The sequence below is a fragment of the Lepidochelys kempii genome, chromosome 23, assembly GCF_965140285.1.
Source record: "Lepidochelys kempii isolate rLepKem1 chromosome 23, rLepKem1.hap1, whole genome shotgun sequence".
Taxonomy (NCBI): Eukaryota; Metazoa; Chordata; order Testudines; family Cheloniidae; genus Lepidochelys; species Lepidochelys kempii.
Window position 1 is genome coordinate 9,011,641 of NC_136402.1, and position 15,935 is coordinate 9,027,575.

The 15,935-nt window shown below is 48.3% G+C and overlaps 1 protein-coding gene across 2 annotated transcripts in view; it reads right to left on the reverse strand.

Annotated features, from left to right (window-relative positions):
- Positions 1-258: 258 nt before the first annotated feature.
- Positions 259-15,935, reverse strand: part of PPP1R37 (protein phosphatase 1 regulatory subunit 37) — a 171,084-nt gene continuing 155,407 nt past the window's right edge. For both annotated transcript variants that reach the window (XM_078850218.1, XM_073321861.2), the window contains one exon: positions 259-5,077. In XM_078850218.1, the coding sequence (XP_078706344.1) occupies positions 5,049-5,077 (29 nt within the window). In that variant the 3' untranslated portion in view covers positions 259-5,048. The remainder of the gene's footprint in view (positions 5,078-15,935) is intronic.

Here is a 15,935-nt window from a genome sequence, read left to right on the forward strand (position 1 = left end):
AGCCCATCTCCCTTGCTTTTGAAGGACTTGCCCTCTGTGTCAATAACCTCTGGGCAGTGGGATTCTCACCCATTTCCTTATCTTCTTCCTTTCCAGGGGCGGGGGGCTCCCCAGCTGCAGGCACCATGAGAACTCTCACGCAGAGGTGGGTGAAGAGAGGAAAGGAAAGAGAGAGGACATTAGAAGTCTGGGCCAGTCAACCTGCAAAGTGGTCCTTTTTGAAAATGGGAAGGGAATTTACCATAGACAATCCCAGACTAAATTAGGAAACCCTTTATTTCAACCAAGAGTATTACAAGAAATCCATAAATGCGGTAAAACACATCATAGTTCTCTAGGGTTTGATAACAAAGCAAGTACTGGCCTGATACCAGCCTTTCTAATAAAACTGAAATGAAATATATTAACTCTTTAATACCCAAGTGCTGGTTTACAGGAGATGTCAACATTCAGTTAAAGGCAGGTTACATGGTCTTTCCAAGTCTTTTGGTACCTAAAAACCATCCACGTGAGGCAACTGGTCAGTGAGAAAGGAGGTGATCAGGAGCAAGTCTCTTTGCCACCAGGCTCTGGGCAGAGGTAACACTCCCATTCTGTCGGAGTTCTAAGCACAGAAGAAGAGTACCTGGTTAGCTGAAAGTTGTGTGTCATGGATTCTCTCTATTTGCTTAGTTATAAAAGATAGAAGGTTCAGTGGGGGCAATTTCTTTGTTGCATTATCAGGACTGCTGATACAGGCTGTGGCCCCTCTCCCTTTTAGAGCAGTGTTACTTTTTACCCTGGGGAAAAGGTTCTGTGTAATAGTCTATTTGTCCATGGCACAGCGCACCCTGGCAGGCTCAGATAAGTCCATTTATTTTCCTGCTCTCATTTTCAGACTCTGATTGAAAGGGCAGAAATGTGTCAATCTGATGGAAGTCTGAGACACAGGCCCCATTCAAACATGGTAGCTCTTGATGCCCCACTGGATTTGTTCTTTTGATGAAGTGCTTTCAATTTAAAATCAAGGTGTCTTTCAGAAAGATCTCTACTTTCCACATTGACAAGCAGCAGGAGTAGAAGAGTTTGATGAGGTATGGGAAGGATCTAGTAGGGGATGACCCTGGATGGTGCTGGGCCCACTTAATTCCAGACTTCAAGGGGAGATCAGGGATTCTATGAACCTTGCAGGAGACATTCAATGCCTTTCAGGACTGGGCTCAATGTCCAGTATTTTCAGACCAAGGTGTCTTAAGTGAAGCAACTAAGTAAGAGTGCCCTGCTTTTCAGAGGGCCTACACACCCTCAACTTCTCTCAAGTCAATAGAAGCTAATCTGACCATGTTTACATTAGGTTCCCAGCATGGATTCAGGTGCTTAACTTTAGGCCCCCCACATCTGAAAATTCAGCTTCTGAGGGAAGCATCGCGAAGCTAGTGAGATCCCTGCTCTATCCAAAGTTCCAGGGATGTTCAGTTTCAGCATCGACAATCTGGTCAGCGTTCCCCTATCTGGGAGTTTAAAACATCACATCACACAAGGTCCAAGAACACACAAGCCAGTTTTCCCACTGCCACAGACTGCCTTGCAATACGCATCGTGGCCATTTCAGAAATAGGATACCAGACCAGATGCTTTTGCCATTTTAAAGAGTCTCAGGGGGACAGTGAAGTTTTGAAAAGCAGCTGCTGCACATGCTCTGTAAGACACCTGCCAAAGGTTTCTAATATGGTGCCTACAGTATGACTGACATGTCATGGCCTCATTTCAGTGCATATCGAGTAACATTAACAGAAGATGCACACACCGCAACCAAGGGCAGTTAGACCGTCTGATGTGCCAGAGTGGGTTCTGCTCTGCTTCAGGAAACACGGCAGTGAAAACACCTGCCGGAAGGCTGAGCAGAGGGTTCAACTCAGATCCTTATTCTTAACTACTGAATCTAGATTTCTGTGCTTTAATAAGGGCTGCTGACAGTCCTACTGAAGATCCTCATGTAGCTCTACAGGGGTTTGCCTGAGAGGTATTTTACACATCAAAGAGAAAAGCAGAAGGGCAAGTAGATTCTGAACAGGAATATCTGGGAGAGGAGACAAGCATTTCAGCGGCTGAGCCACTGGACTGAGACTTCCCTATCAAGCTCACACCAATAGGTATGATGCAGAACTTCAAACCACCGTCTGGTTTTCTTAACAGCTCTTTTCGCTGGGGTAGTGGATAGCAGCACTAGCTCTGCAGAGCTCCTTTGGAAAGGGAATTGCTTCAGATCTATTGAAATCTCACAGTCTCTTCTTTGCCGTGGACCAAACAAGTGTCATTTGTAGGTACCAAACAGACAGGAGGAGTCAGTGACAAATGCAGTTTTCATTTAATAGAAAACAGTGTTAACAAAAATACACAACAGAAAGAAATGACAAACATTAGCAAATAAATCACCATCCTTTGTATGTAGTGTTAATGCAGCAAATTCCTAATGTGATTCAGTTTCAGTGCATGAAGAGCTAAAATTTCTGCATCTCCAGCCTTGATTCCCATGCAGCGAAGTGCCCTCACAGCTCCCTGATAGATTTATTGCACTTAAGGAGAAAAAAAAAAAAAAAAAAAAAAAAGCTTAAGTTCTACCCAACAGCCCCCTCTCTAGGCTGTTTCTCTGGTTAGTTTATACAATAAATTTGTTAAATTACAGATTAGTACCATAGTTTCCTTCCGAGATTTCTCTTCACAGCAGAGCAGTAATCCACATATACAGGAATATTTATCTTCCGATAGCAATTTTTTGGGGCGGGTGGGAAGGTGTGTGTGTCTGCCATTCCTCGTGGATTTGAGCCAAATGGTAATTCAAGACCTAATTTAACCTACCGAGTCTTCCTTCCTCTCCAACTCAAGGATATAGATGGCTCAATCTCTTATGACCCATATCATTTACCCTAACAGGCCTTGCTACATGATCAAAAAAAGGTTTGCTGCATAACTTTGTTTCCCTTCCTTGATTGTTCCTCTTGCATGTGCTATATTGAAGCCTTCTGCCCAACACCTCAATGCTGCCTTGGAACTGCTGGTTCCTCCCTAACAGGCCAGCTCCTCTCTCTGGCTGTGGGTACAGGGGCAGGCATTCCATTCATCTGGATTATCAGTGAGGTGATTTGCACTCTGGCAATTCTGGCTTTCATTGTAATAGTGGCTTCAGAATAATGGCCTCTTTGGGTGTCATGCTTTGTGCAGGGTGTGGTATGTTGCAGTGAGACTTTGCAGACTAAAACAATGACCCATTCCACACTCTCTATACCAGAGTGCTCGGCCAGCAGAATCTCGCAAGCCCTGGGACATTGAGAGAGAACCCTCCCTGAGAAAATTGAACACCTTTTCCAGAGCAACCAGATTCCTTCCCTTGGCAAGAAGAGTAAAGGAAAAGCACCTCTAATGGTATATTCATCCTATCAAAGGTGTGACAGCCTCTGGGAATCTCTGTATTAAGCGCAATTTATAGAATGGAGCATGTTCCACTGCAGAACTGAAAATTCATTCCAAAAAACCTTTGGTAAAAGGGACAAATATTCTCTAAAGCAAGATTTTACACTGAATCAAAAGGCCCACTGACCAGCTAAATGAAAGCTACTTACACATTCATGAAAAGTCAAATTCCTGTTCATCTTTTAATGGTGTAACATGTCCCCTGAATCTTTCCTCAGCCAAATACAAAGGAGTTGGAAAATTCAAAACAGAAAGAGGGCAGTAACTTAAACAAACCAGGTGATCCTAGACTTCCTTTAATATAATAAAATGTAGAGGATCCAACTACTTCTACTGTATATTTGCCTCTGGCTCAGTATTAGATTGCTAGATGAATCCCCAAATGGAGATGACTGAGTCAGCCCCATCCCACCCTCTTTCTCACACTGTCAGTTCCATACTATATGGCTTTGAGAAAACCTTGCTAAAGGGGGTAATTTGTCCTTCTCTTTTAAGCTTATAAAGTTAGGAAACTAGAATAGACTCAGCCATGATGGTTCCTTCTCCCCCAAAAGACACACAACAATGTAAGGAATTTCACCTGAGCCTCAAGGGCATTAGCCTCTTGAATGCATCACAGGCAGGGAGCCCCCTGAAATGTGGATCTCACAAACATGTTTGTGTGCACACAAGCACACTAGCTAGTTATGTCATTGTGGTGTTCTGTATAGGGTTTGTACGGGAAGGTATTTCTGATGGTGCTTTTTGGCAGAGTTCTGCAAACCAGGAGTAAAGTTCCAAAAAGGTTGCAGGTTAGACTAAAAGTAATTCTACATTGTTTTCTAAGTTAAATCCTGTTCAGTACTTTGAAGCTCATGATAAATATATACCTAAAAAAGGAATTTAAAATAAATAACCATTGTGGCTGTGGATGCAGCCTGTCCTGGACAGCTTGTCTGGCGATACAAGTTTTTCAACAGGTGACTACAGCTTGTCAGTGCCACTCTTCCCAGGGACACAATCATGTGCAACCATTCTGCTAGCAGGTTTCCAGGTTAGAAAACAGTTTTCTTAAACTAGCCTTCAGAGACCTTGGACACTTGTAGTGTGTGGAAAGCAAATCCAGGCCTGAACCATGAGATTCTGGGTTTTTAATCTCCCATTTGAATTGGAGAATATTCCAATGAATAGTCCAATAGAATAGTCCAATGCCCATTCTCCAGGATTGAGGATATCTTCTCCTTACAAATTACTCAGTAACAGTGGTAATTCCAGAGAAACATAGAAAGAAAAATGTAAATGCATCAGTTAGTGTCTACAGAAGGTCAGAAAATAGTGCCATTTCCATCAGGTGTCAGAGCTCACCTTGGAATCAGGTAGGGAAATCACTCTTTTGGTAAGATTTTCAATCTGTTCTCCTTCCCTTCCTGAATCATCTTGAAAATATCAGAGTCCTTCCTTGTAGGGCAGAGTCAAGAATGTGGGAAAAAGTGTCTAGGGCAGGAAATATCACATTGTTTTGAAAAAAAAAAAACAACCTCTGTACTGCAGACCAAGTTCTTCTGAATCATGTGGAGTGGGAAGGGAATAAAGCTACACAGGCATTTCCCAAGACAGCCTCAGCTCAATGTAGATCGACCCAGAGGAACTGTGAGAAAGAACAAACACAAAGTCAGACATCATAGGAATTGCCAGACAGGATCAGAAGTCTTGTGGCCTCTCTTGTACAGTGCTCAGTACCAGATGCTCTTGAGGAAGCTGCAAAAATCTCCATCACCCAAAGCTATCGACTAGCCAGCCCTATAGAGGCAGCGTGCTGCTAACCCCAGCAGTCAGTGGCTGGCTTGTGTCCTGAGACAGGAGGATTTATTTTCCTTATAAATATATTCCATATGTTATTTTACCCTAACTTATATAAAACCACAGAATGGAGTTGGAATAGCTCCCAGCCTCTTTGCCTAAGGCTACATCATCTACTACAGGAGTTTAGTAATACCTGCTCTCAAGATCTATTTCAACAACAACTGACATCCAGCTAGGTACCCTACATTTCCCTTTACAATTTTATTTAAATTCAGATACACACACTAACTTGGAGCACAGCTCTTAAGAAAACATAACACTGTATTGTATTTTTACATCTGTGTAACTCCTCACTTAACATTGTCCTGGTTAACGTTGTTTTGTTGCTGATCAATTAGAGAACATGCTCTGTTTAAAGTTGCGCAAGGCTCCCTTATAACGTTGTTTGGCAGCTGCCTGCTTTGTCTACTGCTTGCAGAAAGAGCAGCCCCTTGGAGCTAGCTGGTGGGGGCTTGGAACCAGGGTGGACCGGCAGCCCCCCCATCAGCTCCCTGCTCCCCTAAGTTCCCTGTTCACAACTGCTGGGCAGTTCAGCTGTCCCTCCCCCCACTGCTCTATGTTGCTCCTGCCCTCTGTCTGGGAGCTGCTCCTGGGATCCTCCTGCTTGCTGTGCGGGAGGGGGGAGGGAAGGGTGCTAATGTCAGGGTGCCCCCTTCCCCCCTGCTCCCCACTTCTTTATTCCATCTCCATAGAGCGCGGGGGGGTGAGGAGAGGGGAGGAAGAGACAACAGGGCTCAGGACAGAGGAAGCTTGCTGGCAGCAGCTGCTGTCACAACTTGTTGATCTACTTAAAAGGGCACTGTACTTAGAGTGGGGTCAGTGTACTTAAAGGGACAATGCGCATCTCTCTCTCTCACACAGGGTGTCTGTCTCTGTCTCTCTCTGCCATGCTGTCTCCCCTTCCTCCATTCCTGCTGCCTTGTAGAGCGTGAGGCTACATTAACAATAATGTGTTAACCCTGGAGGGCTCAGTGGAGCGCTAGTTCATCGTTTAGCAGTAAGGCATTCCCTTGGAAATATCCCACCCTCTTCCTCCCTCTGACTTCACCACCTCAACCGAGCTTCACAATCATCATTGCTGTGTACAGAATTGTTTGTTTAAACCTTATACTGTGTATATGTATGTGTGTGCGTAGTCTTTTGTGTAGCGAAAAAAATTTCCCTGGAACCCTATTTACATTAATTCTTATGGGGAAATTGGATTTGCTTAACATCATTTCGCTTGAAGTAGAATTTTCAGGAACATAACTACAATGTTAAGCAAGGAGTTACTATACTAATCATCATTAGTTACCTAGATAAACCAAATCTCAGTGTTTGCAGTATTTCTTCCACTTAATATAGGAAACCCCTATAGAGTATGGCAGTTACCCTAATAATCTTATTTAGTAACAAAACCTCCTGAAAAGTTTTTAAGGGCAACTGCTATTAAAATGCATTATTTGTGACCTCCGTGTACAGCACATGCGTAATATTCTAAAGCAACACCTCTGGTGATGTCTCAATCTGCAGTATATGACAAATCACACAGGAATGGCATATGCTCCTAACCACCAGGGTTTAAACTACACTTCCTTTTTAATAAAACCTTTGATGCAGATGTATAGCACATTGAGTCCTTCAGAACATCACAACCTGGATCGAACAACTGGGGGAGCCCAACAAAAAGGTCTAGATTGCTGGGCCTAGGGTGACCAGACAGCAAGTGTGAAAAATCAGGACAGAGGGTGGGGGTGTAATAGGAGTCTATATAAGAAAAAGACTCAAAATATAAAATCGGGACATCTGGTCACCCTAGCTGGGTCCTTCCAAGGCCCATCTGTGACAAAGTGGAAATCGTCTGTAATAATATTAGGAATCGATATGCTTGGACGTATGCAGTGTACTTGTAGCTGTGTTGGTCCCAGGATAGTCGAGAGACAAGGTGGGTGAGGTAATATTTATTGGACCAATAAAAGATATTATTTCCACTCACCTACTCTCTCAGGCGGGAAGTGACATACTTGAATTGCTACCCAGTGAGTGCAGAAGGATTAAAATGTTCCTGAGGTAGAAGAGGAGACATGAGGTGCTTGTGTCAAGTAACTATCTGGGGCAATATGAATGGGTTGCTAAGGACTGGCTGAAACCAACCCATATCAAAGGAAAGACAACTGAACCCTAAAGACTGAATAACTGATACCTAACAATGGGAAACTCCAGCAGGCAGACCTTTGAACTCAGTAGGGATCCTGCAGGAGGAGGACAATGGACCAAAAGGTGTCAGGTGGCTGTGTTAAGAACTGGCCTTTGGAAGGACACAGAGCTCTCCCCTGGGACTGACAGACAGAAAGAGTGAGTCAAAATGGATTCTAGAGCAGCTTGGCTGGATAGAGCTGTGTCGTTAGTATGAACTCTGTATGAACTCAGTATGAACTCTGTCTTAGCTTGTACTTCTCTCTACTAACTTAAGGACTTTCCGACGCTGTATGGCAGTTGACTAATAAACCCCACTCTGTTTTGAAAAGGCTGCCTGGTGTCCCTGCAAATCCTGCTGAGGTGTACTGGTCCCAGAAGAGGGCACAAGTCTCAGAATAGGAGACTACCACAGTGGAACTTGCTGGGCAGAACTCAAGGTGAGGAGCTGGAGCCCAGAGACAGTCTCAGAGGCATGGGGCCATGTGGCCTGCCCTTAAGGAAGATTGGGACCCCTTGTGGGTCTGGCACACTGAAGAACCACCAGTTCTGTTTAAAAGTTTGGGCACAGCACAGATCCTGTGGATCCGTGACACCATCTTAATGTCAGGTGGATTAGAGTCCAGTGGTCCCACTACCATAAAGAGAGCACTGAAAGGGCTCAGTAGCTCTGGGAGTGCGATAACCACCCTGGCTGCCCATTCAGGGTGAGGACGACGTGAGAGGTCAGTACCTATCTTTAAAAAAGGAATGACTACAGACCTGTCAGCCTAGCTTTGATACCCGAAAAGATATGGAGACACATTATTAATCAATTTATAAGCAACTAGAGGATAATCGGGTGATAAGTAATAGCCAACATGGATTTGTCAAGAACAAATCATGCCAGATCAACCTGATTTCCTCCTTTGACAAGGTTAATAGTCTAGTGGATAGGTGGGAAGCATGACATAAATGACATAATTTAATTTTAAGTAAAGCTTTTGATACAGTGCCATATGACATTCTCATAAGCAACCTAGGGAAATGTGGTCCAGATGAAATTACTAAAAGGTGGTGTAAAGACCATAATCAAAGAGTAGTTCACCGCCAAAGTGCGAGGACATATCTAGTGATGTTCTGCCCCCAGAGGGTCTATCTTAGGTCAGATACTATTCAGCATTTTCATTAATGACTTGGCTAATGGAGTGGAGAGCATGCTTATAAAATCTAATGATGACAGCAAGCTGGAAGGGGTTTGGAAACACTTTGGAGGACAGGATTAGAATTCAAAGTGACAAACAAATTAGAGAATTGGTCTGAAATCAACAAGATGAAATTCCATAAAAATAAGCGCAAAGTAAAATGCTTAGGAAGGAAAAAAATGCACAACTACAAAATGGGAAATAAATAGCTTTAGATGGTCATACTAGGGGTACGTAGGATCTGGGGGTTATAGTAGGTCACAAATTGAACAAGAGCTAACAATGTGATCGAATTGCAAAAAAGGCTATTATCAGTTTGGGGTGTATTAACGGGAATGTCTGATATAAGACATTGGAGGTAACTGTCCCACTCTACCTGGTGAGACCTCAGCAGGAGTACAGTGTCCAGGTTTGGGCAACACACTAAGAGAGAGTCCAGAAGAGAGCAACAAAAATGATAAAAGGTTTAGAAAGCCTGACCACTGAGGAAAGTTTATTAAAAAAAAAAAAAGACAGACCGTTACCTTTTCTGTAACTGGTGTTCTTCGAAACGTGTTGCTCATGTCCATTCTCCTTAGGCATGGGTGCGCTCGCCACATGCACCGGTGCCGGAAGTTTTTCCCACAGCAGTAGCCGTAGGGGACTGGCTCTGGCAGCCTCTAGAGTGGTGCGCACATGCCGCAGTATATAGGGGCCACCAGCTCCCCCCACCCTCAGTTCCTTCTTGCCAGAAATTCCGACAGTGGGGAAGGAGGGCGGGATGTGGAATGGACATGAGCAACACATCTCAAAGAACACCAGTTACGGAAAAGGTAACCGTCTTTTCTTCTTTGCGTGATTGCTCATGTCCATTCAATCTTAGGTGACTCCCAAGCAGTACCCCTCGGAGGTGGGTAGGAGTTCACGGACGTGTAGACTGCAACACGGCTCTGCTGAACCCAGCGTTGTCCCTGGCCTGCTGAGCGATGGCGTAGTGGTCCATAAATGTGTGCACCAAGGACCACGTCATGGCTCAACAGATGTCCTGGATCGGGAAGTGTGTCAAGAAAGCTGCCAAAGATGCCTGTGCTCTGGTACACTGGACTCTGATGATTGGTGGTGGAGGGACTCCTGCCACCTCGAAGCAGATCCGAATGCAAGAGGTGATCCGTTAGAAATCCTCCGTGTGGACACTAGGAGGGCCTTCATCCTATCAGCTGTAGAGAAGAAAAGCTGAGTCAACTTACGGAAAGGCTTTGTCTGATCGAGGTAGAAAGCCAGAGCCCTTCTTACATCCAAAGTATGAAGGCACCTCTCTTCACTAGCCTCATGGGACTTAGGGCAGAAAACCGGAAGGAAGATGTCCTGGCTCATGTGGAAAGTGGACACCACCTGGGAAGGAAGGCTGGGTGGGGCTGGAGCTGGACCTTGTCCTTATAGAAGGCTGTGTGCGGTGGTTCTGAGGTCAGAACTCGCAGCTTCGAGACTCGCCTGATCGACATCACCCCCACCACCAGGAAAGCTACCTTCCACGATAGGTGAGACAGGGAGCACGAAGCCAAAGACTCAAGCGGTGAGCCTGAGAGCCTGGACAGAACCAAGCTGAGATCCCACTGAGGGGCTGGGGACCGGACTTGAGGAAAGAGTCTCTCGAGGCCTCTAAGGAACCTGACCATCATGTCGTGGGAGAACACAGCCTGGATTGGCCCCTGGATTGGCGGATGAAAGGCTGAAATGGCCGCCAGATGCACCACAATAGAGGAGTGCCCCAGGCTCTGGTTCCTTAAATGAAGCAGGTAGTCCACGATCGACTGCACCGAAGAATGCGAAGGGGAGATGCCCCATTCGGCCGCTGGATCCCTTCCGAACAGGCCCATTCATCTGGGTTCAGCCACACAGCATCCATACTGTAAGGTGGAGGGATGCGAGGTTGGGGTGCAGGATTTGGCTGTGATCCTGTGACAACAGGTCCAGTCGGTTCAGCAGGGGCCGGGAGGAATCGCTGAAAAGCTTGATAGCATCCCGAACCAGTGCTGGCGAGGCCACGCTGGGGCGATCATGATAACCTGTGCCTTGTCCTTCTTGATTTTCGCTAGGACCTTGCTGATGAGCAGAATTGAAGGGAATGCATACAGCAGGAGGAAGGCATCAGAGAGGGAGCCTTTGCCCAGACCCCCTTCTGGAGCAAAACCTATGGCACCTCCTGTTCTGCCCGGTAGCGAACAAATCCACTTGGGGAGCTTCCCACCTCTGGAAGATCATGCCGGCTACATCTGGGTGGAGCACCCACTCGCAGTGAGAGAAGAAGTCCCTGCTTAGGTGATCTGCTAGCATGTTCCTGGCACCCGAAAGGTGACATGCTTTAGATGAATTCTGTGGTCGATGCAGAAGTCCCAGAGACAGAGTGCCTCTTGGCAGAGGGCCGAGGATTGTGCTCTGCCTTGCCTGTTGATGTAAAACATCGAGGTTGTGTTGTCCGTGAGGACTCTGACCACCCTGCCCGCCAGGTGTGGTAGGAAGACTGCACATGCTCTGCGCACTGCCCTGAGCTCTTTGACTTTTATGTGTGGCATCAGTTCCTAGGGGAACCCTATACCTTGGGTCTGGAGGGTGCCAAGGTGCACCCCCCAGCCAAGGTCCAAGGCGTTCGAAACCAATTCGACTAAGCGAGGAGTTCTGATGAAGGGAACTCCTTCCAGGACTTTCCCAAGATTGGTCCACCATCACAGCGAGGTAAGTACCGTCGTGGGGATGGTGACGACCTTCTCCAGGTGGTCCCTGGACTGGGAGTAGACCCTAACCAACCACTGCTGCAGGGGTCGCATCCGGAGCCTGGCATGGCACACCACATATGTATATACTGCCATGTGACCTAGTAGGCGCAGGCAAACCCTGACTGTGGTTAGGGGAAATACAGAGACTTCTGCGATGAAGTCCATCAATGCCCTGAATCTCGCCAGTGGAAGGAACACCCTGGCGCAGGTAGAGTCGAGCACCGTTCCAATGAACTCTATCCTCTGTACCAGAACTAACATGGATTTTTTGTCATTCACCAACAGGCTGAGGCGACGGCTGGTGGCTAACAGCATTGCGACATCCCTTTGGATCTGGCTCTGCCATTAACTAGCCCATCGTCGAGGTATGGGTAGATCTGGACACCCCAACGTCTAAGGTAGGCAGCCACCATCGACATGCACTTGGTAAATACCCGTGGTGCTGTCGCTAGGCCAGATGGGACAAATAGATAGTGGTTGGGACCTACCATAAACTGGAGGAAGCATCTGTTTCCCTCGAAGATGGCGATGTGAAAGTATGCATCTTTCAGATCGAGGGTGACATATCAGTCTCCCAGATCCAGGGAGGGGATGATGGAGGCCAGGGAGACCATGCGGAACATTAGTTTTGCTAGGAAGTGGTTCCGGTCTCGCAGGTTCAGGATAGGTCATAGAACACCCTTGGCCTTCGGGACTAAAAAGTAGCAGGAATAGAACACTTTGTTCCTAAACTCTGGAGGAATGATCTCCACCGTACCTAGCTGCAGTAACCCCTCTACCTCCTGCTTGAGGAGACTCTCGTGAGAGGGGTCCCTGAAGAGAGACGGGGGTGGGGTGGGTGGGAAGGAGGGGGAGAAAGCAACTGAAGGGTGTAACCCTGCGCCACCGAACTGAGGACCCATCAGTCCGATGTTATAGATGCCCAAGCAGGGAGGAAAGGAGAAAGGCGGTTGGCCAAAATAAGGGAAGGAGGATCCTGGGAACAGTCCGGTATGTTGCCCTTGGGCGTACCCTCAAAACGAGCACTTGCCCGCCTGCTTATTGTGGGTAGAGCTTGACTGAGAGGCCTGCAAAGGCTGTTCTCTAGGATGACACTTGTAGTTTCAGGATTTCTTATGGGGAGGCGCCTGGTGAGGGTGGCTCCCCTGGCCCTGAGGCTGCTGCAGCTTAAAACGCTTTAGGCCATGGAGCTTATTGTCCATCTGTTCTGCAAACAGGGCTTGCCCATCGAAGGGAAGGTCTTGCATCAACTGCTCTGTGGACAAGTCAGAGAGTAGCAGCCAGGATGCCCAGCGCATGGTGACTGCCAAGGCCATGGTTCGGGAGGCAGCGTCCGCCACATCCACCACCACCTGGCGCGTCGCCCTGGCTGCAGTTGTGCCTTCCTCCATAGTAGCCCCGGAATGCCTTCCTAGAAGCCTCAAGAAGAGAGCCCTCGAACTTGCCCATGGCTTGCCACATGTTAAAATCATAGCATCCTAGGATGGCCTGATGTTTAAGAGTGCTGCTTATGGAGTCGGTCCTCACTCCGGCACCAGAGCAACGCTCCGACTCTGTGCTGAGTACCGTGACCTCAGTTTGCAGCGCCACCCTCAACTAGAGGCTAGAAGATGGATAAACCTTACGCTCAAACAAGTCTAGTTTCTTGGAGTCTGTTCTTAGGGGTAGCCCTGGGTTGACCCTGTCGCTCCCTGTGGTTAACCACTTCTACCACTAGAGATTTGGGAGCAGGGTGGGTGTACAAGTACTTGTGGCCTTTGGATGGCACAAAGTACTTGCGCTCAGCCCTCTTGGAGATGGGGGGCAGGGAGGAAGGAGTTTGCCACAGGGCATTAGTGATCTTAGAGACCTCATCATGAAGGGGCAGAGCCACCCTGGCCAGTGCCATGGAGCAGAGGACATCGAAGAGAGAGTCCGAGGGCTCCTCTAGCTCTTCCGCCTGAAGACCCAGGTTGGCAGCGACCCTTTTCAGTAGTTCCTGGTGCACATTAGCGAGATTCAGAGAAACTGGGGGAGGGGGCTCCACTATAGCCTCATCTGGCGACGACGAGAAAGATGCCAGTACCGTAGGGTCCTCCCCAACCATTGGTGGCCCAGGGACTTCTTCCCCTGCTCCCTCTTGGACTTGCGGGGTCCTTGAGCCCGAGGCTTCGTGCATCGGAGGAGGGTGGGAGAGGGAGGCAGCTGGTCTCTCCTCCGAGGCTCTGGACACCAAGCGGGCGGCCTGGGAGGGTTGTGTGAACCCCCACAGGTTCAGTGGGTACCACGGCATCAGCTACTGTGCCTGAGGCCACGGGGCTGGTTTTGATGCTGACAATGTAACCCGTACCACCAATACCAGAGCTTGTCCCACCGTCAGGGAACCTTGCTCCGAACCAGGGCTGGATCCTGAATGGTTGCTCCCAGGTGACCAGGCTTGGAGCCGGAGATCTACGTCTCGCGCATGAGGAGCAGTACCAGGATCAGGAGCGGGCTTGGTGCTGGGAAGTACCTGCATGCGGAGATGCCCTCCTACGGGATCAGTGACAGTCCGAAGAATAGTACCGTTGATCTCTCAATGGATCCCTGGAGCGGTACTGTGGTCTCAGAGATACCGGGTGCCAGGACTGCTACTCCTGCTGGGGGTGAGGGGAGGGTGCCTCCAAAGGTCTGCTCCCAGTGGCCGGCAAGCTGCGCCTCGAGCCTCTCTGCCTGTACCCAAGGTCCGGGGACCGAATAGGGCTGCGCTGTGTCTGCCTATTCCAGTCAGATGCGTGGTGGCTATGGGACGGCGAGCACTGGCAGGACATCACCTGCGATGGGGAACGGTGCTGCTGAGGTGAGAACTGAAATGGTCTGAACGTGGGTTTACCCTGTGACCGGGGAACTGCTGGAGCCAGTGTGGGCGGCACCAGGAGGGACATGATCTCCTGCACCACATGCAGGGCCTCCGGCGTGGACAGCACCTGAAGCTGACAGAGGTCTCTTCCATTATCCGGGGTAGCCAGTGGGGAGCATGTTGGGCTACATCGCTCCCCCGGAGCTTGGGCCCAGATCCTGACATGGGTGAAGAGTTGCCTGACCTGAGACCTTGCTCACACCCAGTCTTATCCTTGTGGGAGGTTGGAGACTGGCCTCGTCCCTCCTTCTTGGTTGGAGCCATGGATGGGGATGGGTGCCGGCTAGTGGATGGTCCTGGTGGGGCGCTGCACACTGAGGTCACGGTACTCAGCGCTAAGTCGGAGCGTTGCTCTGGTGCCGGAGTGAGGACCGACTCCATAAGCAGCAGTCTTAAACGAATTCTGCGCTCCTTCTTAGTCCTTGGCTTGAAGGACTTGCAACTTTTGGCCTTCTCACTAACGTATCCTTTGCCCGGGCAACGCAGACAACTGCTGTGTGGATCACTAAAGGGCATGGGCCTCTTGCAGCGATCACAGAGCTTAAAGCTTGGGGCAAAGTCCAAGTCTCTAACTATAGCTAAGGGATTTATCAACACCACTATAAAACTATATACAGTACAATACAGAAGGTAACTAGTCTAACGAAGAGCAACTAGAGTGCTAACTGAAGCAGCAACAGTTCCAGCACGGTCACTGGCGGCAAGAAGGAATGGTGGGTGGGGGGAACTGGCGGCGCCCTATATACCGTGGCATGTGCACGCCACTCCAGGGGGCGCCAGAGCCGGTCCCCTACGGATACCGCGGAGGGGAAAACTTCCAGCACTGGTGCATGTGGCAAGCGCACACACCTAAATTGGATGGACATGAACAATCACTCGAAGAACTGGGCATGCTTAGTCGAGAGAAAAGAAGGCTGAGGTAAGACCTGATAACAGTATTCATATATGTTAAGATATGTTACAATAGTGAAGTTCTGGAATAGGTTACCAAGGGAGGTTGTGGAATCCCTGTTATTGAAGGCTTTTAAGAACAGGTTAGACAAAACATCTGTCGGGGATGGCTTAGGTTTACTTGGTCTTGCCTCAGCACAGATGGGTGGACTAGAGGACATCTGGAGGTTCTTTCCATGCCTACACTTCTGTGATTCCTCCACCATTTTTTCCCCATAATGCACAGTTGACTAGATGTATTCTCAGTAGGGGTTGCTGGGTTTTTCCCCACTTTCTTCTGAAACATCAGAGATTGGCCATGGCTGGAGATGGGACACCAGCTGGGATGGACCAGTGCTCTGAGGCGGTGCAGATAATTCTCTTCTAGATTCCTGGCTGGGGTGCCTTGCTCACATGCTCAGGGTCATACTGATCAACAGACTGTGACCCAGGTCAGATTGGCAGGACTCTTGGGGTTTTTTCGCCTTTCTTTGCAGTGGATTGCCTGCTGAGATCATCTGACCACATCTCACCTAATCAACTCCCTGCTATTGCAGGGGCCTCGGGCATTCGTGGCACCTTGATCATTTCTGCTCTCTTCCTGTGGCACACATCAGTTTAGTCTCCTGAGGACTGAAATACTTTGGGCTAAATATCTGGGTTAAATTTAACGGCCTGTGATATACAGGGGTGAGATTAGATGATCTAATGCTCAGCCAGGGT